The sequence below is a fragment of the Pristis pectinata genome, chromosome 1 (genome assembly GCF_009764475.1).
Source record: "Pristis pectinata isolate sPriPec2 chromosome 1, sPriPec2.1.pri, whole genome shotgun sequence".
Classification (NCBI taxonomy): domain Eukaryota; kingdom Metazoa; phylum Chordata; class Chondrichthyes; order Rhinopristiformes; family Pristidae; genus Pristis; species Pristis pectinata.
The window spans coordinates 95,006,207-95,034,147 of NC_067405.1; the positions used below are offsets into that span (position 1 = coordinate 95,006,207).

Consider the following 27,941-nt stretch of genomic DNA (forward strand, 5'->3'; position numbering starts at 1 on the left):
AATTTATGTTCAGTGTGTCGTCTGAACCTATGTGCCTGTGACGTTGCTGCAAGCAAGTTTTTCATTGTACCTGTACCTCGCTGTATTTGTGCACATGACAATAAACTTGAGTTGAGTTGACTTGACTTGACTCGACTCTAGGGATCTGGCACAGAGGGGTAGTAGAGGTCTAGAGTAGATCAGCTAGACAATTTGATTAGAAATTGAAGGAATAGGAAAGAAGGTATATGCAAATCTAGAATGATTTGCAAAATTGTTAACAAAAATATTCTTTTTTTGTTCCCTGGAACTTTGAGTCATGCATTGCAGTAATTGGATTGGTGGCAGGTAAACACGTTTTTGTTTGTTTTTTTCTCATCTTTCCCAAGTAATTAAATACAAATCTTACAGTGTACTTTAAGTGTGCATCCAAAAAACTGCAGAATAACTAGTTCGTTGTCCTATTCAAACGCTAAGCTGAATGGAATTTCTAAAAGATGCTAATTAATACCCAGAGCCAGAACTCAAATCAAGCATTACCATAGTAACTTCAGAAAAATATATGCAAATACTTGAAGAAAATACCTCACAAATCCAGCCCCTAATGTTGTTAGCACTCGGAATACTTCATATCTGGAGGGCATTAGGTTCTCAGCTACAAAGCAGCAAAGATTTTTGGAATAATGCAAGAATTCCTGAGGTCAAAATGAACAACACCGGCAAGGTATACTTGTGGGCAGAAGTTAGCAATGGTAATTCCACACCTGGCAGAAACACGACGTTGGAATGGAGGGATGGAGCAACGGGAAGGCTAACAGATCTAGCCATAACTGTCACTTCAATCATCATTTTGTTCGTCACGATGATCTCTCTGGGCTGCACAATGGAAATATCAAGGATCAAGGAATACATCTTAAAGCCAAAGGGAGTGCTGATTGCATTGTTTTCTCAATATGGGATTATGCCCTTAACAGCCTTCAGCCTTGCCAGGATTTTCAGACTGTCTTCCATTGAAGCTCTCTCTGTCCTGATCTGTGGCTGCTGTCCTGGTGGAACACTTTCCAATATCTTCTCGCTAGCACTGGATGGAGATATGAATCTCAGGTATGGAACAGCCAATGCCTTGTTTTGCATAGTTTTTTTCTTCACTGTTTTGTAGAACTTATGTTTTGTGTGTTGTCTGAATCTACATGCCTGTGATGCTGATGCAAGTACCTGTATCTCATTGTTCTTGTGCATATGACAATAAACTCCACTTGACTTGACTTGGTCAACAGAACCCAAACCTTTCTCGAGTTTCAGGGGCATATAATTGATCTTTGGCAAAAGCAAAACAGTGGGAAAAGATGTGTGATGTGGCCTGCCATGCTTTCACCGAAGACTAGTATCCCCCATTTAAGTTTTAAATGAAAATCCAAAACCCACAGATGCTGGAAATCTGAAATAAGAACAGAAGATGCTGGATACACTCAGCAGATCAGTCAGCATTTGTGGGAAGAGGAACAGAGTTAACGTTTCAGGTTGAGGATCCTTTGTCAGATTTAGATGGTACTGTTTTTAATTTAAAAAGCCAGCCTTTCTTGTATTGTTTATACATTCATTGCAGATTGATATAATCCCTGCCACCTCAACAACAAATACTTGATTATTTTGATTGATGGCCCCATCATTGTTTTAAAATGTGAAATATTTGCCTTTCCTCAACCTCAAAAAAATTGCCAAATACATTTTTTTCAAGGAATGCATTGTTCCTTTAAATTTGGAATATTTGTTCAAGACAGCATTTAATAAAAATGTGATAGTCAAATAAACTACACAGTTAACGGCATTGCTCACCAAGTACCACAGCATTCAATTATCTCTCAGTGCCTTGAGAAATCTTTTGGCTTCGTAGTCTATTGCCCACTGTTGCACACATAAAACTAGACCCAAGTATGGTGTCTGTGTGACATAAAATAACAGAGATATAATTAGATTAGGAGAACAAATGTAATTTGATCCTTATTTTACAGTAATTCACTCAGCTTTTATTTTATATTTCCATTCAAAATTCCAATGTCCACTTCCATCATGGAAACTGCCTATGTAAACTTATTGCATTGTAATCACTGTTCCATCATTAGGGACACTGCAATTCTGGAGTGACATTACAGTGTGCTGTCAGCAGTTTCCATTTTGCTATCTGCACCATTTTGCTACATTATAGGGTCATAGAGTCATAGTCATACAGCTCAGAAACAAACCCTTCAGCCGCGCCAACCATCAGCACCCATTTACAATAATCCTATTTTATTCTCCCCCATTCCCGTCAACCCTCCCCAGATTCTACCACTCACCGACACACTATTTTACTACACATTTGGGAAAGCAAGGACTTAGCTTAGCAACACTTCTGAAAGCATCTTCACCCCAACAATCTTTAGATGCCTCATCGAAGTACCTGGGTTGTAAACACAAAAGTTTCTATCCATTAGCAAAGGAGGGAGGAAGGGAGCCTGGCTCAGTGGAGACCCAGACTCTCTATGTGTGGGCTAGACTTCCTGATCTCAGAAGGACAAGTGAAAAGGTTACCCTTAAGAGCCTCTGCTTCTTCCTTTACCACTTTACTGTGTGGAGTAGCCCCATTCAATCAACACCATGACATCAGATGTCATGGAGTCGTACAGCATGGGAACAGGCCCAACAGCTCACTGAGTCTGTGCCGATCATCATCCACCCATATACACTAATCCTACACTAATTTCATTTTATTCTCCCCACATTCTCATCAACTCCTCCCAGATTCTACCACTCACCTACACACTAGGTACATCTTACAGTAGCCAATTAACCTACCAACCTGCATGTCCCTGGGATGTATGATATATAGAAATAGCAAAGTAACAAATTTTTCTTTTGTTACTTTGCTATTTCTATATATCATACTATATCCCAGTGAATCTGCACTGGAGCCTCTCTATGGTCCCTGTATCCTTCCAGTAGTGAGTACTCTGCACACCATTCCAAGGTCTTTTCAAATTTGATACAAGTTCCCTGATCTTGATTTTTTAATATTTTGTACTTTTTGAGGTACAATTAGAGTTAAAGTAGCTTCATCCATAACCTTACCAACACAAGGTGCTAATATATAAGTTCTTTGAGTTCCTCCCAAATTCTACCACTCACCTACACATTAGGTACATCTTACAGTAGCCAATTAACCTACCAACCTGCATGTTCTTGGGATATGGGAGGAAACAGGAGCACACTAAGGAAATCCATGCAGTCACAGGGAGAATGTGCAAACTTCACAGAGGCAATACCATCAGTCAGGATCGAACCCAGGTCGCTGGTGCTGAGAGGCAGCAGCTCCACTGGCTGCGCCACAGTGCTGCAGATGTCATGGTGTCCACATGGAGAACATTCAGAGAAAACGTAAAATGTACTGGTGGACTGACTTAAAATCACCCCGTGAATATATGCTCCTTTTAAATCCATTATCTGGTAATAAATAAGTAATACAGGAAATAGTCCCATAACCTAGCTTCCACTATCAGTGAGGAGATATATTTTACTCACCATGGTTTGAATCAGTATCATTGTACTTTTAGAACCAACAACTAAATTGCTTTTGCTTGCTCTTCGCTAAGGTTTTTCTGATGTTATTTCCTTGCAGTATTGTGATGACCACATGCTCTACAACGTTGGCACTTGCCATGATGCCCCTCCTTCTTTATCTTTATTGCAACGGCCTGTCACTGGTTAATAAAGTGCCATACAGAAAAATGACCCTAACCATCGTCTCAACACTCATTCCTTGCAGCATCGGCATCTTTCTCAATCACAGGTATCCAAAGCATTCAAAGACCATAACCAAGGTAGGATATTACCGTGTTTTATCACTTAAGTTTATATTCTGTCAAAACTGCTAGTAGATTTCCAAGGTCCCCTGGCTTCCAGTTGATCTTTTCTGTGGCACTTTTCAGATTTCTTGGTGCATACGACTCTATGACTCTAAAACCCTTATTCTACAGCACCCAACCCCTCCCCCCCCCCCCACTGCCTCCCTGTAGTCTTGCCATGTGCACAGATGTACACAGTACACAGAAGCTATAGCCCAGAGCAAGAGCAGAGTGCTTAAGCAGTCTGTATTGGTATTTCAATGCACGCTAATCGATCTGCTCAACCTAAATACCCTCTTATCAAATCTCTTCAGTCCATTTCCATTCATTCACTTATCCTATGCTGTCTTGAATGTTTGCGTAGATCGTCCCTTAATCCTCAATTAAGGAAATTAACCCCATTTCCATTTGGTTCCATGTGAAGGAGTTTCTCCTACTCTCTGTCCTAAATATTTTATATCTATAACAACTAAATCTTGATGTCTCAACTGCTGGAACCTGTTTCATCTTTCTAATCTTTTCCAGATCTGTTAAATCACATTGTAATTTGCAATGTTCTAAAAGTGAGTTAAATTTTTCTTTTGTTACTTTGCTATATTCCTATATATCATACTGTACCCCAGTGAATCTGCACTGGAGCCTCTCTATGGCCCCGGTATCCTTCCAGTAGTGAGTACGCTACACACCACTCCAAGCTCTTTTCAAATTTGATACAAGTTCCTTGTTCTTGATTTTTTATATTTTGTACTTTATGAGGTGCAATTAGAATTAGATTAGCTTCTTCCATAACCTTACCAACCCAAGGTGCTAATATATAAGTTCTTTGAGTTTGGATATCCTTTATACCTTGTGTATTATTTACAAAATGCAGTGCAGTTACTCACCCAGGCTATTCAAGCAGCACCTCCTAACATACAACTCTACCCCCAAGAGGGGAAAGCACAGCAGGTGTATGAGAACACTCAAAGCCACACATCATCCTGAGTTGGAAATATATTGCTGTTCCTTCATTGCTGGGTCTAAATCCTGGAACTCCCCACTCAACAGTAACAGGGAGCACCTTCACTAGAGGAGCTGCAATGGTTCAAGAAGAAAGCTCACCACCATCTTCTCAAAGGCAATTGGGGCTGGGCAATAAATGCTGATCTTGCTAGTGATGCCTAGAGACTGAAAAATGCAAAAAATAAAAGTATGGATTGGGAACACAACTTTCATCTCCCCTCCTTCCAGAAAACCAGACCCTCATTCCAGATGCCTATGGGCAAGGAATTTAGTTAGATACAGCCATGTCGATGTCTGTATGGGTGTGGGAAGCCATCACCTTGAATGAGGTACAAAGATATTGCCAAAGCTAACACTCCAATAACAGAGCATTGACGGAGGGGATTTATTTTCTGTCTTGTAAAGAAAGCTGTACAGTAATTTTAAGCCCACTAATTAACCTGTGTCAGCTTTCACCTGGTGTATGTCTCATTGGATATAAAAAAGCCAAAATTTCAGCTGCCAGACCCGTTTCCAAAACTTCAGGCAAAAAACTCTCCCACTTCCCGTGTATAGAATTTGGATCAGATTTTACGCACAATTACGCTCAACTTTGGAAAAATTGCAGCCTTCTCCTTTGCAGTCATACTTTAACTGTTACTATGTACTTTATCTTTTGCTTTTATGCCATTCGTGTTCATTCCTGTCTTTATATACACTTTACCTCTGGCCTTAATCATCGGGTCCATGAATTAGGTGATAGCATCCTTGATTAAATAATAAAATATTAGGTTTCTCTATTTTGTAGTGAAGAGGTTGGCTGTGTTTATCTGAACTCTGGTAACTTGTAATTGGTAATTGGTTTATTATTGTCACATGTACTGAGATATAGTGAAAAGTTTTTGTTTGCATGTCATCCAGACAGATCATTCTAAACATACTGTAAGTACACTGAGGTAGGACAAAAGGAAAAGCAATAACAGAATGCAGAATATAGTGTTACAGTAACAGAGAAAGTGCAGTGCAGGTAGACACATAAGCTGCAAGGGCCACAACAAAGTGGGTTGAGAGGTCAAGAGTTCATCTTTTTTGTATGTAAGGTCCATTCAAGAGTCTTATAGCAGCAGGATAGAAGCTGTCCTTGAGCCTGGTGGTACGTGTTCTCAAGCTTTTGTATCTTCAATGCAATGAAAGGGGGAAGAAGAGAGAGTGACCGGGTGGGAGCCTCTCCTCTATTGACACTTCCCACTCCTCCGGGAAGCAGCCAACGTAATCAAAGACAAACTCTGTTTAGTATTTGGCACACTTTACCATCACTTGTTGCTTCCGAACTCTACAATCTGGGGTCTTTGTACAAAATAGAACAGCAAGCTGAGCAACAGACTTGTAGCGGTTGCTACCGCGAAATAAAACAAGACGCTAGTTGAAAGATTGCCAAACAAGAACTGGTTTATTTTCCCGCCTTGCACGGGCCTTTTAAGGGAGACTGTTCTCACCTAATGCAATCGACAATGACGTATATGCTACATCATTAAGTCTTTCCCGCGCGCGGGTTCTCCCCGTCGCTCGGGGAAGACGAAAGCCCGCCGCCATCTTGGGCCTCGTCGCTCCGACGCCGCACGACCCGACTGCCGAGCCGGTTCGCTCGCCCGGACGGTGAGTCGCTACAGACTCCTTTTTTTTCCAGGGAGAAACGTCTCGAGGCAGCACCACAGCCTTTCCTGAACATAACTTGTTAATTCCATATTTTGTATAGGGTAGGGCAGGTTTCTCAATTTCTTCTCTCTGAAGGTGGTTTTTTAGAAAAATAATGTGGTTTAAGAATATGACAGTTCTGCACTGTTTTATAAATTCAAAGCCAAAGGCAAATATGTAGGATTGAAATTGTGTGTTCAACACCAGCCATGGAGCAAAATTGTTGTTGCCAAAATGGAAGCCATCCAGGACCCAAGCTTGATTGCTCTAGATTCTTTTCACGTTTAAATAATCATTACAATCCAACAGTTAATGCAGGATGCATCACTGCCTTCCCCTGAAACTAAGCATGGATGATCTGTGTTCCCCATTCTTTTCTCAAAGCAAGAGTATGTGATGAGGTGCAATGCACTAGTCCCTCCTTCTAAGGAGAAGATCAAGAATCTCACTTTCAATAAACTTTTAAAGATACCATTTTAAGGATCAATGATCTTATCACATGAAAAAACCACCACAAGGACCAAGTCTGTTCTCTAGAGAGCACTAGCCTAGAAATTCCTGCTGATAGTATTGGTGGACAAATACTTAGCATTTTGGATGTTAGAACTTAAGAACATAAGAAATAGGAGCAGGAGTCGGCCATCTGGCCCATCGAGTCTGCTCCACCATTCAATAAGATCATGGCTGATCTGGCCGTGGACTCAGCTCCACCTGTCTGCCTTTTCCCCACAACCCTTAATGCCCCTGCTATACAAAAATCTATCTGTGTCTTGAATATATTTAATGAGGTAGCCTCTACTGCTTCCCTGGGCAGAGAATTCCACAGATTCACTTCTCTCTGGGTAAAGCAGTTCCTCCTCATCTCCGTCCTAAATCTATTCCCCGAATCTTGAGGCTATGTTCCCTAGTTCAAGTCTCACCTACCAGTGGAAACAACCTTCCTGCCTCTGTCTTATCTATCCCTTTCATAATTTTATGTTTCTGTAAGATCCCCTCTCATTCTTCTGAATTCCAGCAAGTATAGTCCCAGTCTCTTCATAATTTTATATGTTTCTACAAGATTCCCTCTCATTCTCCTAGCTCTGTCCTCTGTTGTAATGGCAGCATTAGTGCAGTTGAAATAAATAGACTGAGGTAGCACCCAGAAGAGTTATATGTCTGCCCACTAATATCACCAACAGTAATTTTAAAATTAGATTTTCATTCTTGTAATTTTGACCCAGTGTTGAAATTTCAAAGGTGATTTCAGAAAAGCTCCAGAACTCATTTGAGTTGAAGTCAGGGACTGATTGTGGCTAGCAGCAACTGAAAGTGCACTCTTGATGTCTGAGCCGTTGACAGATTGTATTTTATTGTAATAATCTCATGTGTTTCTCTTTCAGATTGGCCTGTTCATTCTTCTTATTGCTGCAATAATAATTGTCATCTTGTCAGTAAAGTTGATTGGGGCTACTTTGTGGACCCTTTTCAACCCTCGCCTCATTGTCACCACAGCACTGATGCCTATTATTGGATACACGTTAGGATATGCCCTTGCAAGCTTATGCAGATTATCTCAAAGGTAACGTGTGTGATTTATTGGAGTACAAATAGTTTAGTCATAACGATCAAAACAATTGTCCTCATTCTTTACGATCCAACAATCAAGGAGTAAACCTGATGTTGCATGTATTTGAGTGAGATAAAAATTTGAGTGGAAGTACATATTGGAGGCATTACTACTTTCTTCTATTAAGAGATAGAAGAAACATACCTGGTTGTAAAATCGAAGCCACTGCATGCCAGAATTCATATGTAACCTTCACAGGGACTGTTACTATATCACCAAAGGCAATTATGAGCACCTTATGATAGAGAGAGTTCCTAACTCTGTAAAAAAAAACAGACTAATTTTTCATGTTTATTATGACACAGAAGGAGGCTGTTCAACCCATCAAATCTATGCTGGCTCACAGAACAATCCCATCAATTCTGTTCCCCCCACCTATTTTCCTGCAACCTGCTCTCTCTCACATGCCCATCAACTCCCGACCCACCTACACGAGGGGAAATTTATAGTTGCCAATTAACCTTCCAATCATTTCTAAATGGTTTCTAAGATAAGACACAACCGAGGGGACCAACCCTAACCCTAATCATACACCATAGATGGGACCAAGTTAGGAGGCAGAAGTCTTGAAATTTTTTCCATACTATTCAGTTGGATCCAAGATGGGCAAAGCCAAATATTTTTTTTAAATAGTAAAAGACTGTGAACTTTGGGAGCAAAGAGATTTAGATGTCTAACTCCACAAACCCTTTATGCATAGATACCAGAAGCATTCAAAAAAATCTAATGGAATATTGGCCCTTAGTAAATGGAAGATGGCCAGCACAGAAATTGCTGTGATTTTCAGTACTAAGTGATTTTATCTGGAGTAAGTCACCACATGTACCTGATTCTGTAGTCAGTACTCTCAGTTGCTTCACAAGATCACAAGACAAAGGATCAGAGGTAGGCCATTCGGCCCATCCAGTCTGCTCCGCCACTTCACCATGAGCTAAACTATTCTCCCATCTAGCCCCAATTCCCGGCCTTTTCCCCATACCCCTTGATACCTTGACTAATTAGATACCTATCAATCTCCTCCTTAAACACCCCCAATGATCGGGCCTCCACAGCTGCATGTGGAAACGAATTCCATAAATCCACGACCCACTAGCTTCTTGCTATCTCATGGAATGAAACAAAGTGGCTGAAGACTGGTTTCTGTGATGGAGGGGGTCAAGATCTGGCTGAAAATGGTCACAAATGTTTCCATGTCTTTAACACTCCCAGGTTGAGGTCCACCACTGCTCACTGAAGCAAAGGTTATGGGACCAGGCAACAAACATCCCAGCTGTCGTGCTGAAGACCTGCATTCCAGAATGAGCGGCACCTCTCGCTATTCCAATGGGGTTGCCACACTGACATCTCCCCAACAGTGTGGAAAGTTGTCCAGATGCGCCCCTTTCACAAACAACAGGACCAATTCAATCTGGCTCATTACCTGCTCAGTCAGTCTGTGCTAAATTGTCAGGAAAGTAATGGATGGTCTCGTTAATGACAGCACTTAAGCAGCACCCACTCATCAGTAACCACTTTGGGTTTGACCAGGACTACATGGCTTGTTGATGATGGGAACGTTATTGGTGTTTCCTCCTCCCATTAGTTGTTTAGTTGTCCATCATTACTCACGGCTAGATATGGCAAGTGCTTTGATCAGATCCATTGGTTGCGGGATTGCTCAGCTCTGTCTATTGAGTGCTCTTTTTGCTGTTTAGCACATATCCATGCCTGCATTGCAACTGGGCCATTATGCCCTCTGCTCATCAAATCAGTGATGGATGTGCTCTGTGACCAGCACCATGCTGAGAAATAGATCCCAGGGAACGAGGGCTACCCTCTACTTCCACCTGTTCCCATTCACACCAGCTGAGAGGAGACAGAATGAGACCAAAGCAACTTCCAAGCCGGAAGTGGCGAGTGCCCTTGGTTTCCTGAAGCTGAGATTTCAGGGATGCTCTGCAGGATATGCCCAACTGGTGTGGAGACTTCAGCATGGAAGGCAACATGCTACCCGACCTTGAAAACTGTAGGAGGCGACAGGATCAATCGGTGGAGTCAAATCTAAAGAGCCGAGAGGCATGACCTGTCGAGCAGCAGGAGCAAGGGGAGCAGGATGAGGATAAAAGTTCCCAGCGGAATTTCCCAGCTGAGCATAAACAGTTTCCTCTCCCAGCTGAGCCGAGGAGGGAGGCCTGTCCATTAGTGTAATAAGGCATTCTCTTATAGGGAGCTACTTCTAAACACCCTGCAAGTCTGAAGTCTGAAGGAACTGAGGTCCCTCATAGTCCCCAGGGAAAACTGAGTGATCTTCCCCACACTCCAATCATTACCACCAATATATTACACAAATAAGCAGACAAGGGAAGCCAGATGATGCATAATATTCCCTAACCCTCAAACTACTGGATATTTGTAAAAGCAAATCTTTCTAATATCCTTCAGGGGAGTAAATCTGTCCTCTTTATCCAGTTTGGCCTATAAGGAACTCCAAACCCAACAGTGTAAATGACTCATAACTGTTCAGGTACAATTACAAATGGACATTAAGTGCTGATATCCTGTAAATGGATTTTAAAAAATCCTTCCCCAGTTATTTAAATAGAGGTGTTAATACCTTAAGTTCTTCAGTAATTTGTGTGCTGTTATTTTTCTGAATTCACCCTGTTAGGAAACTAAATGTCCCCACATCCAAGCCAGTTATCTGCAGCAAATTTGCTGCATCTGTATTTAACTATTACCCCCATCAGCACAGTTACCTCAACATCATTATGACCCATCCACTTGTAGAAGCAGAAAGAAGATCACCACCTTGAAACCCACTTTCAACATGTTTCTTCTGCTATTACAGGTGCAAACGGACGGTTTCTATGGAAACTGGATTCCAAAACGTTCAGCTATGTTCCACCATCCTGAAAGTTGCTTTCTCCCAGGAGGAGATTGGTGCTCTTTATTTATTTCCAATAAGCTTCTTGGTATTTCAACTTACAGAAGCACTAGTTCTTGTAATGATCTATCGAAGTTATGAAAGGATAAAGAAACATCAACAAAATGGTAAGTAACCAGTCTTTCTTCATAGGTTCATACGGTTGGCTCTTTTAAAGGAGCCATTCACATAGTCCCACTTCTCTGCTCTTTCCCATAGCCCTACAATATTTTCCTTTCTAGGCTCAGATCCAATTCCCTATTGAATCTACTTCTGTCACTCTTCCAGGCATTGCATCACAATAGCTCACTGAGGGAGAATAATTCTCTTTATTCGCCTTCTTGTTCCTTTTCTAATTAAATTAAAACTGTACCTTTTGCTTCCTCTGCAAGTAGAATCAATATTTCTTCAGTTATTTTATCAAAACTGCTCACAATTTCAAAGGCCTTCATCAGATTTCTCTGTAGGGACAACCACACTTTTTCCATTCCCTCCACAGAACTGAAGTCCCTCACCCTTGGTACTCTTTCAGTGAATGTCCTCTGTACCCTTTTCCAGACCTTAGGAGATCCTTCCTGGTGTCTCTCATACAAGACCATCCTCCCAGTGACCCATTGCACAGATAGACCTGTTATTGGGCCGTGCAGACCAGCGAGACACTAAGGATGTGGGAGGGAAGCAGAGCACATGGGGGAAACTGGCACAGTCACGGGGAGAATTACAAACTCCCCACAGACAGCACCCAAGGTCAGGATTGAAACCAGGAACCATGCTGCACTATTTCACCAACCCCAGAGAAGAAATTACAGAGGTAGCTAGAGTAAAACACATTTGGAGAAACCAATTCAATCTCCTGAGTCTTCTTGAATTAACATTAACATCTTTCAGTTTTCCTTACCAAGTGTTGTTCCTCAAGGGTTACAAGATCTTGTTCAAATAGCTATTAGTAGTGCATGAGCCATGAATATGAGTGTTTGAGGAGCACTATGCCACAGAGAGCACAGCAGTGGAACTTGGTACTGGACTCACCTACTGCCCATGTACTGCAAAGAGGTTGAGAATGAGAAGGCTGGAGATAATTTTAATCTCAGATTCAGAGTCACTGAGGTTGATTATACAGTTTAATCATTGCTCCTGATCAGAGCTGCTAATTCAGCACTGACTGACAATCAAACCTGGCTCCTGCACGTGGCTCAGCTGAGTAACTCTGTGTAATTTTGGGTGCCTGGTCATATTGAAGCAAGGGGTTTAAACAGCTGATGGTTTACTCTTCCAGTCCATTTCAGAAAAGCTTAGCTGGTCTGAGAAACATCCCATAGTAGAGCATACAGGCATGGATCCCACTGAAGGTCTCATGAGGAATCATGGGATGGATTTCACCATGGTGACATTTCTGCACAATGCTGGCACATGGCCTATTCATCTGCTTCCAAATCCAGTTTATCCAATAGACCTTGCAACACTTGCTAAACTCCAGTGCAAACCTACTAATTTAAAGTGATAGTTTCACAATTTAAATCTCCCCTTCTCAGCACTTGCTATTGTTAAAAAAATCCACTCATTGCCAATAAAAAGAAATAACTAAACTACTAGCAAGTGTTTGGGGATTTCTTGACCACAGAAAACATGACTGGTTGCTCAGATTCCAATCCTTTCACATTTAGTTATTTGCTCTGATGATTCTTTTTCCACACCAGCCCTGCTTATTGCCATGAGGCAGCACGTTAGCACAGTAAGTGGTGCTACTGCCTCAATTCCAGTGACCTAGTTGGATCTTGACCTCTGGTGCTGTCTATGTGAAGCTTGCACGTTTTTCCTGTGACTGTGTGGGTTTCACCTGGGTGCTTTGGTTTTCTCCTATATCACGTGCTGGTTGGTAGTTTAATTGGCCACTGTATTATGGCTAACACGAGGGGACATAATTGTAAGGTGATTGGAGGAAGGTAAAAGGGGGATGTCAGAGGTAATTTTTTTTTACACAGAGAGTGGTGGGTGCGTGGAACACACTGCCAGCAGAGGTTGTGGGGGCAGATATATTAGGGACATTTAAGAGACCCTTAGATAGCGACATGAATGATAGAAAAATGGAGGGCTATGTGGGAGGGAAGGGTTAGATAGACATTAGAGCAGATTAAAATGTTGGCACAACATCGTGGGCCGAGGGGCCTGTACTATGCTGTAATGTTCTATGTTATATGTAAATTGCCCCTCGTATAGCTGGGTGGTAGTAGAACTAGGGGTGAGTTAACAGGCATATGAGAGAGAATAGGCGACAAAGTCAAAATCGAGTTTATTGTCATATGCACAAGTACATGTATGCACAGGTACAATGAAAAACTTACTTGCAGCAGCATCACAGGCACATAGCATCAAAGACACAACATTCACAAGAAAAGACAAACTAAACATAAATTATACAAAATTATACAAGGAAGAACACAATTGGAACAAAAATAAAGTCCATTGTGGTGCAAAGTGGTCATGGTGTTGTTATACTGAGGTAGTGACTAGGGTTGTGCAAGTTGGTTCAAGAACCACACGACTGAAGGGAAGTAGCTGTTCTTGAACATAGCTGTGTGGGATTTCTGGCTTCTGTACCTCCTACCTGATGGTAGCTGAGAGAAGATGGCGTGACTCACCTGGTGGGGATCTTTGATGATAGATGTATTTGGGAAATGGGATTACTTTGAGATTCATCTCAGACTCAATGGGCTGAATGGCCTCCTCCTATCATGCAAAGAAAAACATTAGATCAATGGAGAACTTATAGATGGTTAGCGTGCTCTTTTCTCCTGAGCCTTAAGTTGGACCAACTTGTGAAAGTTCATGCTTTATAAATAATGCCTTAGTAAGGTGCTGCTAAACATCCATTAGGCAAATAGAAACAAAACTTTCCATCTCTGCAGGTCATGAACAGAGCTTGAGTTTTTCCTTTGAACCAATAAAAAAACAGTAAAGCTCCCTAAAGGCCCATCCAGTGTTTATTTATCTTCACCACAAAAACTCCAAGCTGGCGATACATACAAGCCATGCAGAATTTACATTTCTATTTATCTTGTTTTAAGAATGCTGCACATGCTTTCAAAATACAGAGATAGAGTATTAACCAATGGTTGAGGAATGAGCTATCAGAAAAATGCAAAAAACCAATTCAAAAATAAAAAGGTCTAATGCAACAAAAATAACTGTTTGGTGGTGCCCTTGCAGACAGTGGTAAATGTTAATGTTGATATGACCCTGAATGTGCATTCATAGTCATTTTAACCTTATTGCGCTTTATGGAGACTAAAAGTTAAGATCTTGACTGAAACTTTTCCAACAATCAGCGAATCCTAATTTTTCCCAACACTAATAAAATGCAAGAAAGTATGCCCCAACTGAACAAAATTTAAACTCTCGGGTTTATGACCTTGGAACTTACTGGCAAATAAAAGCAGCACGGACTTTCATTTCATGAGATTTTACTAACCTTTCCTCGAACAAATAAATTCTGTACCTCTGTCTAAACTGCTTTAGTATAATACTCAACAGAAGATTGGCAGCAAACAGTTATTTTTGTTGCATTTGACCTTTTTATTTTTGAATTGGTTTTTGCATCTCTCTGGTTCCGCATTATTGCAGAAAAATTCACTTTGGCAGACCAAATTATCCTGAATTCCATTTACCTGATATTGCATTATCCTGCATTAAATTAAAGGTTCTGCGATGGCAAATTCCTTTAGCCATTCCATTGATTGGATGAGGAGGATGACTTCATGAGGGGATGAAACTTCTGGTTCATTGACACTTTGGGTAGAATGTGCATTTCTCTCAATGCCCAAGAATCCATATTGGCTGCTCCTATTCTATATGCAAGAGAAACCTTATCCTTGATGTCTGCACTTCAGTGCTACTGGCCAAATATTTTATTAGAGGAGGGAGGTGGGGAGGGGGTAAGCGTAATCCAAGATGAGAAGTAGGGAATTGGAGCAATCGCGTTTATTGACGAAAAGCACGATTGAGGATATTAGTGGCTGATGAGTTGATGCAAGGTTGGAGGCTGGTAATATCACAATGGCCTTACTGATAGGAAGGTATGGGATGAGAAACCCAGCTCAAGGATACCATTGAATGCTAAGATCATGAAAAATCTGGCTGAGCCTCAGGCTGTGGCCAGGAAGAAGGATAAAGGCAGCAGATTCAATGAAAGATGTGGCTGTGGAAGCAAGTCAACAACAGGTTAACAACTTGTTCAAGGCAAGAAGAGAAAGACAAACTACTGAGGGTGAACAAGCAGTAGTTAAGAACAGAGTCTGTGGCAAGATAAGGTGTTTCTAAATATTTAACATAGACCAGTCATGCATCTGCAGAACAAAGATATACAAGTCCTACCCCATGAAATAAGTTCCATGCTGTTCACAATTATCTATATCGATGCAACAATTCTATTGTATGAACTCATAAAGTCAAAGGATCACAGAGAGATACAGCATGGAAACTGGCCCTTCAGCCCACTGAGTCCATGCCAACTATCAAGCACCCATTTACTCTAATCCTACATTAATCGCATTCTCCCTACATTCCATCAACTCCCCCCAGATTTTACCACTCACCTACACACTAAGAGCAATTGGCAGTGGCCAATGAACCTACTGATCCACGTCTTCAGGATGTGGGAGGAAACCAGAGCACCTGCAGGAAACCCACACAGTTACAGGAAGAACACACAAACTCCACACAGATACACCTGAGGTCAGGAATGAAGCAGAGTCTCTGGCGCTGTGAGGCAGCAGCCCTACTCGCTGCGCCACTGTGCCATTTAGCTGACACATCTTCAGATAAATCCTCATGAGATAATTTTGACCCTAACATTTAGATACAGTATGTTTAAAAAGCTATTAATAATGAAGTTAACAAATAAAAAAGTAGCATTGTGAAGACATTTTCAAGAAGTAAATGAAATCATCTAATGAACTTTTAGTTAAATCTATTACAGCAAACACAAATAATTTTAAAAATGAAACTTACCATATTCTTAACTACCTTCCTTGAAGCAGTAAAATCTCCATTGCAATGAATGGGCTTGTGCAGAAATGCTGGGAAAATTCAGCAAGTTCATGTTCTGCCATTGGAAACAATACAGATTCCAGCTGTTCTGCCAGAATAACCAGCTGGAAATTGTCAAAAGTTTGGGACATCTGTGATTGGACACTCATGCAGCCAAGTCTCAAACTTGCACTTACAGAGTAAAGGCAAGACTCAGTTTAATAAGTTTAACAGGAATTTCTTATAAATAGAGGCAATTCAATTGATTCATTTTGTTCTCTGAGTTCATTTTTGTGTTTTTCTGCATATTGTTCACAGGGTTCTTACTGCAGACATTGTTATTGTTGTTGCACTATCCTGAGAGCAATGCACATTCAGAGGATCAAAAGTTTGTTGTGGTTAATCAGACAAGGGAAGAAACTGTGCTTGGGGAGGTAACACCAAGTCAAGATAATGTCCTTTTCACAGTTCAGTGTGGAATGATACTGGCATTTACTCAGATACTTGCTGTGGAGTCAAGTAACATTGTCCATCAGCCCGCCTATTATTTCTAGGAGGTAGTGGTAAGATACCCATCAGTGATAGCACTGACTGGGGAGGCCACTTTGGGTGATGTGAGGGAGGCTGTGGTCAACGAGAAAAAAGAACCTCTGATAGAATCCAATAGCAAGTCAAAAAGCTAAAACTAAATAGACTACCCTGAACCCATCAAGTTTATCAACTCAAAATATCTGTTGATAAGTTAGCCTAATACATCAACAACTACCAGATTTTGCAAGATAATTTCCAGCTCCATATTAGAGAAACAATGTATTTACATTTTTATGTTAATGCTGTGGATCTGGTCCAAGACACATAGCTGAAATTATATCTTCGGGTTTTTTTTAGGTACCGAAAGGATTTACCTGACTGTGGAGAACACAACGGATCACCAAACACATCCTGAATCTGAGAAACCTTGTGACTCAGCAGTGACCTTTAAGATCATTAACATGGAGCACTGAAAGAATTCACTTCTACTAATTTACAAAATGTGTTTTTTCTTACATATTTTCCACCAGGTTACATCTATTACAACAAACACAAATAATTTTAAAAATGAAATTTACTATATTCTTAACTTACCTTCCTTGACGCAGTAAAATCTCCATTTTATATTTTATATTCTAAAATCTCCACATATTTTCCACCAGGTTTGTGGACCCTCAAGTGTTGAGTATACAGGTCCTCCCCAGGTTACGACAGGAATTAATTCCTGTTAACTGTTCAAAATCCGAGCACTTTGCAAGTTGGAAATGCGGCTGCGAATGAGTTCCCACGTGACAGAAGATGCCTGTAGCCGGGAAATCCATCCTACAGGTCTTCCAAACACTCGATTGTATGTATGGGCTGTATATTAATTCAGGCACTTGTAAGCTGTGTATTTAAGGCAGAGATCAATTGGCTTTTGGATATTATAGAGATCAAGGAACATGGGGTTAGTGAAGGAAAGCGACACTGTGATAAACAAATCAGCCCTGATCATTTTGAATAGCAGTACAAGTACAAGGGGCTGAATAGCCGACGCCTGTTCTGATTGGTATTGGTATTGGTTTATTATTGTCACTTGTACCGAGGTACAGAGAAAAACTTGTCTTGCATACCGATTGTACAGGTCAATTCATTACACAGTGCAGTTACATTTATTTCTAATGTTGTTAGGTACAACAGACTCAGTGGTCACTTTATTTCCTCAGTTGTAGGTCGAAGTCCCACTTCAGTGATGAACACAAAAGCAGGATGGTAGAGAAGGAAAGCTGTGCTTTGAAATGTTGGACTAAGAAGGCCCTGTGTGCTCGGATGGACTTGGAACATCCTGGTATTTTCCTCAGCCATCATCACTAGAAAATAGATGAGCTAGTCATTTAACTTTTTGATCTCTCTGGGTTCTTCCTGGGCCTGAAGCTGACTGCTGTGAAAGTCACCTTGGGGACAACGTTTTAAGCGAGGTGAAATACTTAAGGACAAAAAGAATGATCACCTAGAAATTCAGTCCCATTGTTAATGCTAAACATGCAGTATAGTGGTGTCAGTGTATTGTGTTCTGCCTTGGAAATTCATTCCATCAACTTCAGTGGAACACATCTCAGAAACAGAGTAGAGAATGCAGTTGTTAATGCATTGCACGTCCAGCAGTACAGAAAGGGGATTTTAGATTTTTTAAAGAACATCATAATTTTGTTAACTGTTTCATTTTTAACAGTTTTTAAATCTCTCTGCTTTTCAAAAGTATTGAAAAGCCTTGAGAGCTTTGACGTTGGCAAAGCTGGAGGTATGGCTTCCCAACAGTCAAAATACTTCAGTGGAGTTTTGTGGGCAAGGCTAATTCTGATGCACCTGTATTCCTCAGTTATATTACAGCATGAACAGGGCAATCCTATTAAGAGAAATAGAACTTCCAGTTATGATAGAACCCTTTAGCAATTCTGAAACATAGGCGTTGCTGCAATGTCAGGAGCACAATATCTGAGCAGTTCACAGCAAGGAGGTATTGATCAGATAATCTATTTTAGTCACGTTATCTGAGGGATTAATATTGGCCATGGCACAATGGGCAACTTCCCTGCCCTGTTTCAAAATGTGCCATGGAATCTATCATGTCTAACTGAGGATGTGCACAATTTAACATCTTTTCTGAAAGATGGCACCACTGGCAGTGAAATACCCCATGCACTGAAAGTTCATCTACGCTTCTGCAATCAAGTCTCTAATATGGGTCTTGAACCCATAGTTTTCAGCTTCCAGGGTAAATCAGACACTTAGGATCTTCATGCACAGTGCAGACGCTGTATTGTAGTGTAGAACGTTAGCAATTTCAAGCTTATCCCAGTCTGATCGAGAGAGTGACTCCAGATATCAAATGTTTAAAATTTCATCCCAGTCAATAATGCCATCAATAGGGAGTAAAAGCATGCAGATTATTATCAATCTTAACATTGCAGCAGTGAGTTATATGTTGAAAAAATTGTTGGGAAAATACATGTGTAGTTCTGAACTAAGATCTAGAAAGCTAATACCAAATGGTTTGAAGATATTGATTTTGCTTTGCTCATACAGTGTTCATTGGAACACCTAATTATATTGGTGAATAGAAGATCCTTATCTTTCTTATCTGTATCTACTACTGCCAGGTCTTTCAGTGGTACTAATAAGCTACACATTATACTGCATTCTAACAAGTTCAGGCAGTCTTCTAATACAGTTCATTTCATCAGAATGCTCCATCATCTCCCGAGTAACTCTGCTATTTTCCATTATCAACGTATAAGTGACAAGGTAATGCAACACTAAAATATGCTGGGAAAGTTTCATCTAGACTCACTGTGGCACTGATACAGATTTGCTCAGAGTGCAATACTCCGACTAAATATTGGAACTAACCAGAGGCTTTATTTATTTTGTTGGCAGCAAAACAGCCAATGCTCAGGGTTCAGTGGTTACTCTGACTGGGCTTGTTTCACTGTAGGTGTTCAGCAGCTTACCAACAATTCTTTCTGCAGTATTTCTAAATCGAATAGTTTCATCACATCTCTTGTGTTAGTTCATGGGTCCCTTTAACTGAACAATTGCTGATATGCAACAAAAACAGAAAATGCTGGAAATATTCAGCATATCAGACTGCATCTGTGGGAGGAGAAACCAAATTAATGTTTCAAGTTGGAGATCGTTTGTCAGAACTGAAAAGGAGAGAGCAGCAGTGTCAGGTCAAAGACCATTCATAGAACTGGGAAGGAGACAAAAGAAGCTCATTCTGCAGGGAGGGTGAAGTGGGGGGGTGGGGGGAGATGTCTTTGATAGGGTTAAACTAGGGTGACCATGGGGATAAACTGTAAACAGAATTATCTCGTCAATGAGTGAATGGGAGCAGTCAGAGAGTAACAACATAGACAGAATCAGAAACAAGTTTATTATCACTGACATGTCGTAAAATTTGTTGTTTTGCTGCAGCAGTACAGTGCAAAAAATGGAGACATAAAAATTACTATAAGTTACAAAAATAAATAAATAGTGCAAAATATATTAAAAGAACGTAGGAGTTACAAAATCCTGCACTCCCAGAAAAAAAGTTGAAAAGGGAACAAAAACGCAAACAAGTTATTGCTGTAACTACCATCAACAATAATGATCAGTTAGGCACAGAGAGAATCTGTATTAACTAACAAATTCTTTTATTGGATCAGTTAACAAAAAGCATGCAAATCATACAAAACTAAAGAATCATGAAGGGTTCTGGGCCCTGACAGAAACACTTGCCCACGCCTTCTAATGTCCTTTTCACTCTACTTCCTCTCTGTACCGTGTCCTCCTGAGTACAGTTAGTAATGATTGAAGCAACCTTTGGAAAACTTATGGTGTAGGCACCCTAATCAATATACCTCTTGTGGGAGTCACTGCCCCACTCAATATTCACATGAGCGTGATCCCACGGAACTGTAATCTTACTGTGGCCATCATTACCTGATGGTTGCTCAATAACTGGACCTAAAAACTGACTAATCATTATCCCCTCTGGGATAATTGATAATGTCACCTCTAGAATTTTATTACAGAAGAACTGTACCTTTCTACCCTCCAGGATACTCAAAGTTTTGTCCACACATGTCAAACCATCCACCGCCACATAATACAAATTCGAGTCCTCTATTTCCCTTTAGTTTTCCTGAGTTACCTGGATCAATTGAGAAAGGTTGTTTTTGAACACTTGGTATTCACCAAGTATCAACATTGCTGCTGGCACGTTCATCAGCTGCAATGGTTTTGGAGCAAGTCCGACCGTGGCCTCAGTAACGGTTAATTCCATTGCAATGAGAAACATTACTCCTTTCATGTTGAGTTAAGCCTGTAACACACAGGTGTAGTTTCTGCTCCTGTTTCCAGTTTCTTTCTTATATTAAGTCCAAATTCTCCATCTTTTCCCCCTAGATTATCCAATCCAGGCTCCCAACTGTCTTTGGACTCAAGCTGTCCATTTCTTTTTACCCAACTTTGTTTCAGAGTAGAAGAGGAAAGCAACAGTATATTTTTCTTTCTCCTTTACCCTGTCTTTTTGGCAGAAATCCCCCCCCTGATTTTCAGGATTAGGGAACTGAGAGGCATCCCCTTGATCGGGTCGGTCCCCATTTTCTTGGAACAGCTGTCCAATCCTCAAATCTCCCAAATCGGGACCATCATGTAGTCGATATTTACGTGCTGATGGTGATAACTTTCTTGTTTCTCCCCCACCAATTTTAGCTGGTTGATATGGTACCACCTGCTTTTACCTGAGCAATCAGTACCTTGTACACCGATGGACTTGCTTCGTCCATAATTTCATAAGGCCCTGCAAACTTTGGGCTTAAAAATAAGGTGGGTTGGTGTATTCTAATCATCACTCTTTGTCCTGGGCTTAATTCTACCGGACTAGTCCTTGAGTCAAAGTAGGCTTTACTTTGCTGCTTCTTTCCTATTTGATGTGCTGCCACATAATTGGCCTCCTTCATGGTCTCTACTAACTATTGTACCCACTTTTCTGACACAATCTCATCAACTTCAGGTTCTGACAAATCTAATCCTAACAACTCCTCCATTCCTCTCATGTCCTTTCCGGTCATGAGTTTACATGGGATGTAACCTGTTGAAGATGCCACTGTATTCCTTACTATCATCAGTACATATTGCCATGTTGTTGCACCATTCTGGCCATCATATTTTTCAGCATTCCATTCATCCTTTCCACAATTCCACTAGACTGTCTATAAGTTATGTGAAATCTCTGCCTGATCCCTAAAAGAGCCATGACATCTTGCATTACCTGCGCTGTGAAACATGTGCCATAATCCAATACTATACTCCGGGCTAATCCCCAGCGAGTAAATACTCTTTCCAAAAAAATTTTTGCAGTGGTTTTAGCTGTATTTGTCCCGGTCGGAAAAGCTTCCACTGACTTGGTAAAAGTATCTACTACCACTAGAATATATTTGTACCGTCCTCAAGTGGGTGGCAGTGGTCCTACATAATCTATCTGTAAATTAGTCTAAGGCCCTTTCACTGGTGTGGTGTGTTGGAGGGCTCCTTCCTTTACATTTTAATTGGGATTATATTGTGCACGTATCAAGCAATTCTTGATATAATTTTCCACATCATCCTTCATCCTGGGCCACCAGCACACCTCCTTTATCTTTTCCAGGGTACTTTCAGCTCCCTGGTGTCCCCATAGGTCATGGTACCAGTGGATCATTTGGTTTTGTCCCCCCTGTGAAACCACAAACTTCCCTTCACATAAGACTACTGCATCTTTAAAATGTATTCCCTTGTGTTCTTTGTATATTTCTGGCCCTGCTCCTTCTAATTTTTTTAATTCTTTATCTTTCTTTTGCTCCTCTACTAAATTCATAACCTTAACCTGTTGCTCCTTCTGCCTTCAGATCTCCCCAGTCTGCAGCTACCATTCCTGAGCGTTTAAAGCGCCTTGTTCTGCTAATTCACCAGCCTTCCTATTCCCCTCAGGGGATAATTTTGAGTGGGCTTTCACCTTTATGACTCTGTATTCCTTTCCCTTTGCTTCTTCAAATATGTACCGCAATAATGAGGCAGATGGGAGGGGCTTTCCGTCAGCTGAAACAAATCCTCTGCCTTCCCACAGAGGCAAACGTTCTATAAGGCTGTTACAAACATACATACCATCAGAGGGTAGTTTGACCGATCCAGGCGAAAGAACATTCTGGGTGGCCAACCACATATACTATGGCTGCCAATTCTGCTGCCTACGTACTCATGGTCTTGGCTAACTTTAAAGCTACGTTACACTTTTCCTGACTATGTTCATCCTCCACATATATCCCGCACCCAGTTTCCCTCTCATCTTCCTGTACGGATGAGGAACCATCTACAAAAATGTTTAAATCAGGTTTTTCCTTTTCCTTTGTGTCTATGTTCTCGGGCATTGCTTTATCTGATCTACTTGTACCCCCTCCTTTTTGTTTTGATACAAATAGTCCATTGGGATCATTTGCTATCATAACTTGACACTCACATTCTCCTCCTTGGTACACCAGGTTGTCGGCTAACATAGTGGTGGTTTTTTACTCCTTTTACAACTATATTTCTCCCCTGAAGCAACAGTGTCCATCTAGCAATTCTATTTTGGCTTACTGAACCATCTTTAATCCTTCCATCTCGCAGTAATTGTATTGGGGGGAGGGGGGGATTGGTGTTCTGTCAATCTTGTAAGTGGATACCATCGGGGAGGAGATACAGGAGCCTGAAAGATCCACACTCAGTGCTTTAGGAAGAGCGTCTTCCTCTCTGCCATCAGATTTCTGAAAGGTCCATGAACCTATGAACACTGCCTCGTTATTCCTCTTTTGCACTATTTATTTCTTTTTGTAACTTATAGTAACTTTTATGTCTTGCACTGTACTGCTGCCGCAAAACAACAAATTTCAAATTTCATGATATATGTCAGTGATAATAAACCTGATTCTCATTAAGTCCCACTATATAGGTAAAGTGTTGTACTGCCCTAAAAACAGGGAACAAGTGCTTTTCACATACCTCGTACCCTTGTTCTACTGGTGAAAGCATACGTGATACGTGCGCTACTGGACTTAGTTTCTCATGTGTCTCCTGTAATAGCACTGCCAAGAGGGTGCTATCAGTAGTGGCCACCTCCAAGGAGAACAGCTCATTTGGATTTGGGGTTTTTAGAGCAGGCACAGTGGTCAATGATTGCTTCAGAGCTGCAATGGCCTGGGTATGGTGTGATTTCCATTCCCTCGCCACATTCTTTCTCAGTAAACTCATTAAGGGGCTGCCTTTGTGGCAAATCCATCAACATGATACCTATAGTATTCTACCAGCCCCAAAAAGAATCTCAGCCCTTTTAGGTCTTGGGGAACAGGTAGTTTCATAACTGTCTTTATCCTTTGCTTATCAATTTCTCTTTTTCCTGGTGTTAAGACCATTTCCAAATAACTAACTTCCTGTTTCATCACCTGTGCCTTTTTAGGGTTTACTCTTCGTCCCAATGCATGTAATAATTGCAGCAATTCTGCTAATAGCTGATAATGTTCCTGCTTGGTTTCAGTCTGCAGAAATAAATCATCTACATACTGCACTAAGTACTCAAGTATTGAGAACCATTTTAACCCTTCTCCTAAGTGCTGGTGAAATATGGATGGGGAATTATGGAATCCCTGTGGTAGGACAGTCCATGTATACAGCTGTCCTTGAAAAATAAATGCAAACTTTTATTGACACTCTCTTTCTAGTGGGATAGACCAAAACCCATTACTTATGTCCAAAACCGCCCTTTCATTCTGTTTAACCACTGGTTCTAAACTAGTTGCTATGGCTGGGGCTGTTAACAGGGTTAAATTATTCCATTCCTGATAGTCTATTGTCAGTCTCCAACTATCACTTGGTTTCTTTACCAGCCAAATGGGTGAATTATTAGTGGAGGCTACCGGCCTCAGTACCCCTTGTTGTACCAGACTCTGTATTACCTTACCTACATCTCTTGCTGCAGCAAAACAATAGATTTCACGACATATAAATCAGTGATAATAAACCTGATGTTGATTCTGATCTTCCTCTGCTTTCTGTGGGAACCAATGTTGCTTCTGCAGTTTGGGGTCTGGGCCTTGTTTACACACTCCCAGTCATCTTTCCACATTCATGCTTGTACCGTGCAAATACTCCTGAGTTCTGTGCAATGATTTGCTGCACCTCATGATCATTCCTCATCTCCTCTGGTTTTATCCACATTTCACCCACTGTGCATTTTCTATCCTGATATTCTCCTGCTGGGATCTGCATATGGTATATGTTATTCACGTCCGTCAACATCTGCCAAATCATACAATTAACTGGGTCAAAGCAAAGTTCCACTTTGGCCATGTAACCACTCCCTAATATAAGCTCTAGCTCCCTAGGTAATTCAACCAACACTATTGAATGTTCCAATACGATGTCTCCTATTTTAACTTCCAAGGGTACATTCACATGTCCCACTTGTGACTTTCCCGTGAATCCACTTAGAATAATTTTACCTTGTATCTCCCAATATGCTTTACTTACATTAGTGGCGTTGACTGTGGTTTGGGATCCTCCGGTGTCCCATTGAAAAGTAACAGGGCAGCCTCCGACCCTACCATTCATTAGCGGTCTTCCCGTCTCATCCCACCTCTCATCACACACCCACGTTGGTGAGGCCTGACACCGTCATTGAAGCTCGGGGTACAATCCCCAGGATGGTGGTGTCTTCATCACATTATGTTGTGGGCTCAGCCTATTTGGCCCCTCCAAGGCAAAACCCTGACTTCCTCCTTGTTCTGCTCTCCCTCTTCTCAGATTTTGGGCATTCTCACTTAAAATGCTCCTCTTGGCCACAGTTATGGCATTTAGATATTCTACCTTCAGTTCTCCCCATTCCTAGCACCATTCCATTTCCTCTGCCTCTCCCCTTCCTCGCTGGCTTTGGTGTGGGTCCCCTCCTCTCGTTTCTCCAGGCAATCGCCTGATCTTTAATAGGCAACACCCTCCCACCAGAGGCTTTAGTTGGCCTCAGTGTCTCCTTCTCCCATGCTCTAGCCATTTTCCCAAGTACCCATGCCTCAGTGTGTGTAGGGTCAGTGGGATCAAACAGTTCCAATGCTTTTCTAGATTCATCAGTACCGTGAGACGTAAATGTTCTTAACCATCTATTTGTAGGCTCTGGTCCTAAATGGTCTCCAGCGAATGCTGTTCCATATACTTCTTGGAACACTGCCCATAGATGGGACGCAAATGCAGTGGGGTGTTCACCTCTCCTCTGATAACATTTGGTTAGTGCATCTACTGGATCACCTCTGTTAATACCCATAACAGTCAGTATTGCATTCTTTAACTCCTCATTTGTTCCCCCACCATGTCGGCGTACTTCTGGCAAAGCTGAGTGTATGTTCTGATGCAGACACATTACAATCAATTTCCTTTCCTTGGCGTCAGCTAGACCGTGTATTGCTCTCTGGTGAATAGTTGTCTGGAACAGCTCCCCAGGGTCATCCCCGGGCATGTATGTCCCAATATTCCTCAGTTGCTGTACCCCGTAGGGGGTAGTGTATGTTATATTCTGGCTTTGATTTCCTGCCCCAGCTTCCCCCTCCCTCTCTGGTAGTAACTAGGGGGGCCAGTGGTGCTGACGGTAGCACCAGCTTCTTTTGGCTGCTTGCTGGTGGGGATCCTCGGGAGGAGGCTCCTCGTCATCATCAAATCTGTATCTGGCCACTTCATCTGCTAAATCACTCCAATCTATATCTCCATCATCACCTTCCTCCCCTCTTGCAGATCCAAAAGCACATATTATTCCTCTCTGAGCAGCGAGTTGGTCCTCAGCTTTTCTATTTACTTTAGATACTTTGTGTGATCTCCAGTGTTACTTTTCATGCACTGATTTCTGTATCACATTCATAGCTGTCTTTAAATTACTGCACTGCTTCCTCAATCCCTCCATTTCATTCTTAGCTACTTGGGCTTCTTCTTCTCTCTTACTCTTTTCTTTACCCAGCTTTTCACACTGCAACTGATACTGGTTCCTGTGCATCAAATCCACGCTCATCTGCCCCTGTAAATCAGTAACCTTCTTCTTAAGGTGTACTACCTCCTCATAGAGCCTTTTCTTCTTCTAATCTGTCCCACTCTACTTTAGCTTGCTGCCGATATTCTATCCAATCCTCAATTAAACAGCCAACTGCTACTGGCTTCTATACTTGTTTAAATTTCCTGTCTGACAATTTCCCTTGGGCAATTTTCCAAAGGGCTTCCCCAGCAATTTTCCCTTTGCCACTGGCATGACCTGCAAATGCTTCAAACTATTGCCAGCCACTTCCCCATTGCGTATATCTGGAGGAGATTGTATTCCAATCAAAGCAATCCATGTCCTCCAGACTTGCAGAATTCCCTTAATTCTTTATCCTGGATCAGTAACAACTGACTACCCAGCCCCTAGATCTCTCTGTACTTCGCCAATCTGGTCCGGCTCGAGTCTCCCGCTGACTCAACGGAGAAATTTATCCTCAAGACCCACCCAGGGACACAATTTATTGTTTCTTGTAATTACCCTCAACAATAATGATCGGTTAGGCACAGAGAGAATCTGTATTAACTGACAAATACCTTGATTGGATCAGTTAGCAACAAGCATGCAAATCATACTAAATATCTGTGTGCACACCCACTAGTTTCTCTGACCCTCCCTGAACAGTCAAAAAGGTAATACCCAGGAATAGGAGTTCACGCTGGCCAGTCGTTCCTCTTGAATCCGACATAATCACGTTTCTGATGTGGGGTCATCTACTTCCTCGATGGTTGATATCCAGAGTTTTCATTACTTCTACACCCGAAATCTTCCATACTTACCCTCTTTCTTATCAGATTGAACTGTTGCATTTTGATTTCATTGGCTCAGGCTTATCTGGCTGGCCTATGTCAGCTTCTCATTGGATCTGGTCCAAGGCTACAAGTAGCATTGCTTTATTGCTCTTCCACCAGACTTATGCCTCAGGTACACAAGAAATTCTGCAGATACTGGAATCTGGAGCAATACACAAAAAGTGCTGGAGGAACTCAGCAGGTCAGGCAGCGTCCATGGAGGGAAATAAACAGCTGACGTTTCAGGCTGAGACCCTTCATCAGGTTTGGAAAGGAAGAGGGCAGAAGCCAGAATAAGAAGGTGGGTGGGGGAAGGGGAGGAGTACATGCAGGCAGGGGATAAATGAGTTCAGGTGATAGGTGAGTCCAGGTGAGAGGGGGAGGATGTAATAAGCTGAGAGGTGATAGGTAGAAGAGGCAAAGGGCTGGAGTAGGAGAGGGC

General features: G+C 41.5%; 1 protein-coding gene across 1 annotated transcript; it reads left to right on the forward strand.

Annotated features, from left to right (window-relative positions):
* The first annotated feature begins 596 nt into the window (after positions 1 to 596).
* On the forward strand, positions 597 to 24,676 carry slc10a1 (solute carrier family 10 member 1). The gene is made up of 5 exons (XM_052017893.1): positions 597 to 1,083; positions 3,635 to 3,836; positions 7,919 to 8,097; positions 10,973 to 11,175; positions 16,961 to 24,676. The coding sequence occupies exons 1-5, from the start codon at positions 686 to 688 to the stop codon at positions 17,074 to 17,076; spliced, it is 1,098 nt and encodes a 365-aa protein (XP_051873853.1). The 5' UTR covers positions 597 to 685; the 3' UTR covers positions 17,077 to 24,676.
* Positions 24,677 to 27,941: the final 3,265 nt, after the last annotated feature.

What these genes read in the sequence shown, in the direction of transcription:
- slc10a1 (XM_052017893.1), top strand. Translation starts at nt 686, where the DNA reads ATGAACAACACCGGCAAGGTATACTTGTGGGCAGAAGTTAGCAATGGT. An exon ending in TTATGCAGATTATCTCAAAG is followed by an intron (nt 8,098 to 10,972) that starts GTAACGTGTGTG and finishes CTGCTATTACAG; the next exon opens with GTGCAAACGGACGGTTTCTA. An exon ending in AAAGAAACATCAACAAAATG is followed by an intron (nt 11,176 to 16,960) that starts GTAAGTAACCAG and finishes GGTTTTTTTTAG; the next exon opens with GTACCGAAAGGATTTACCTG.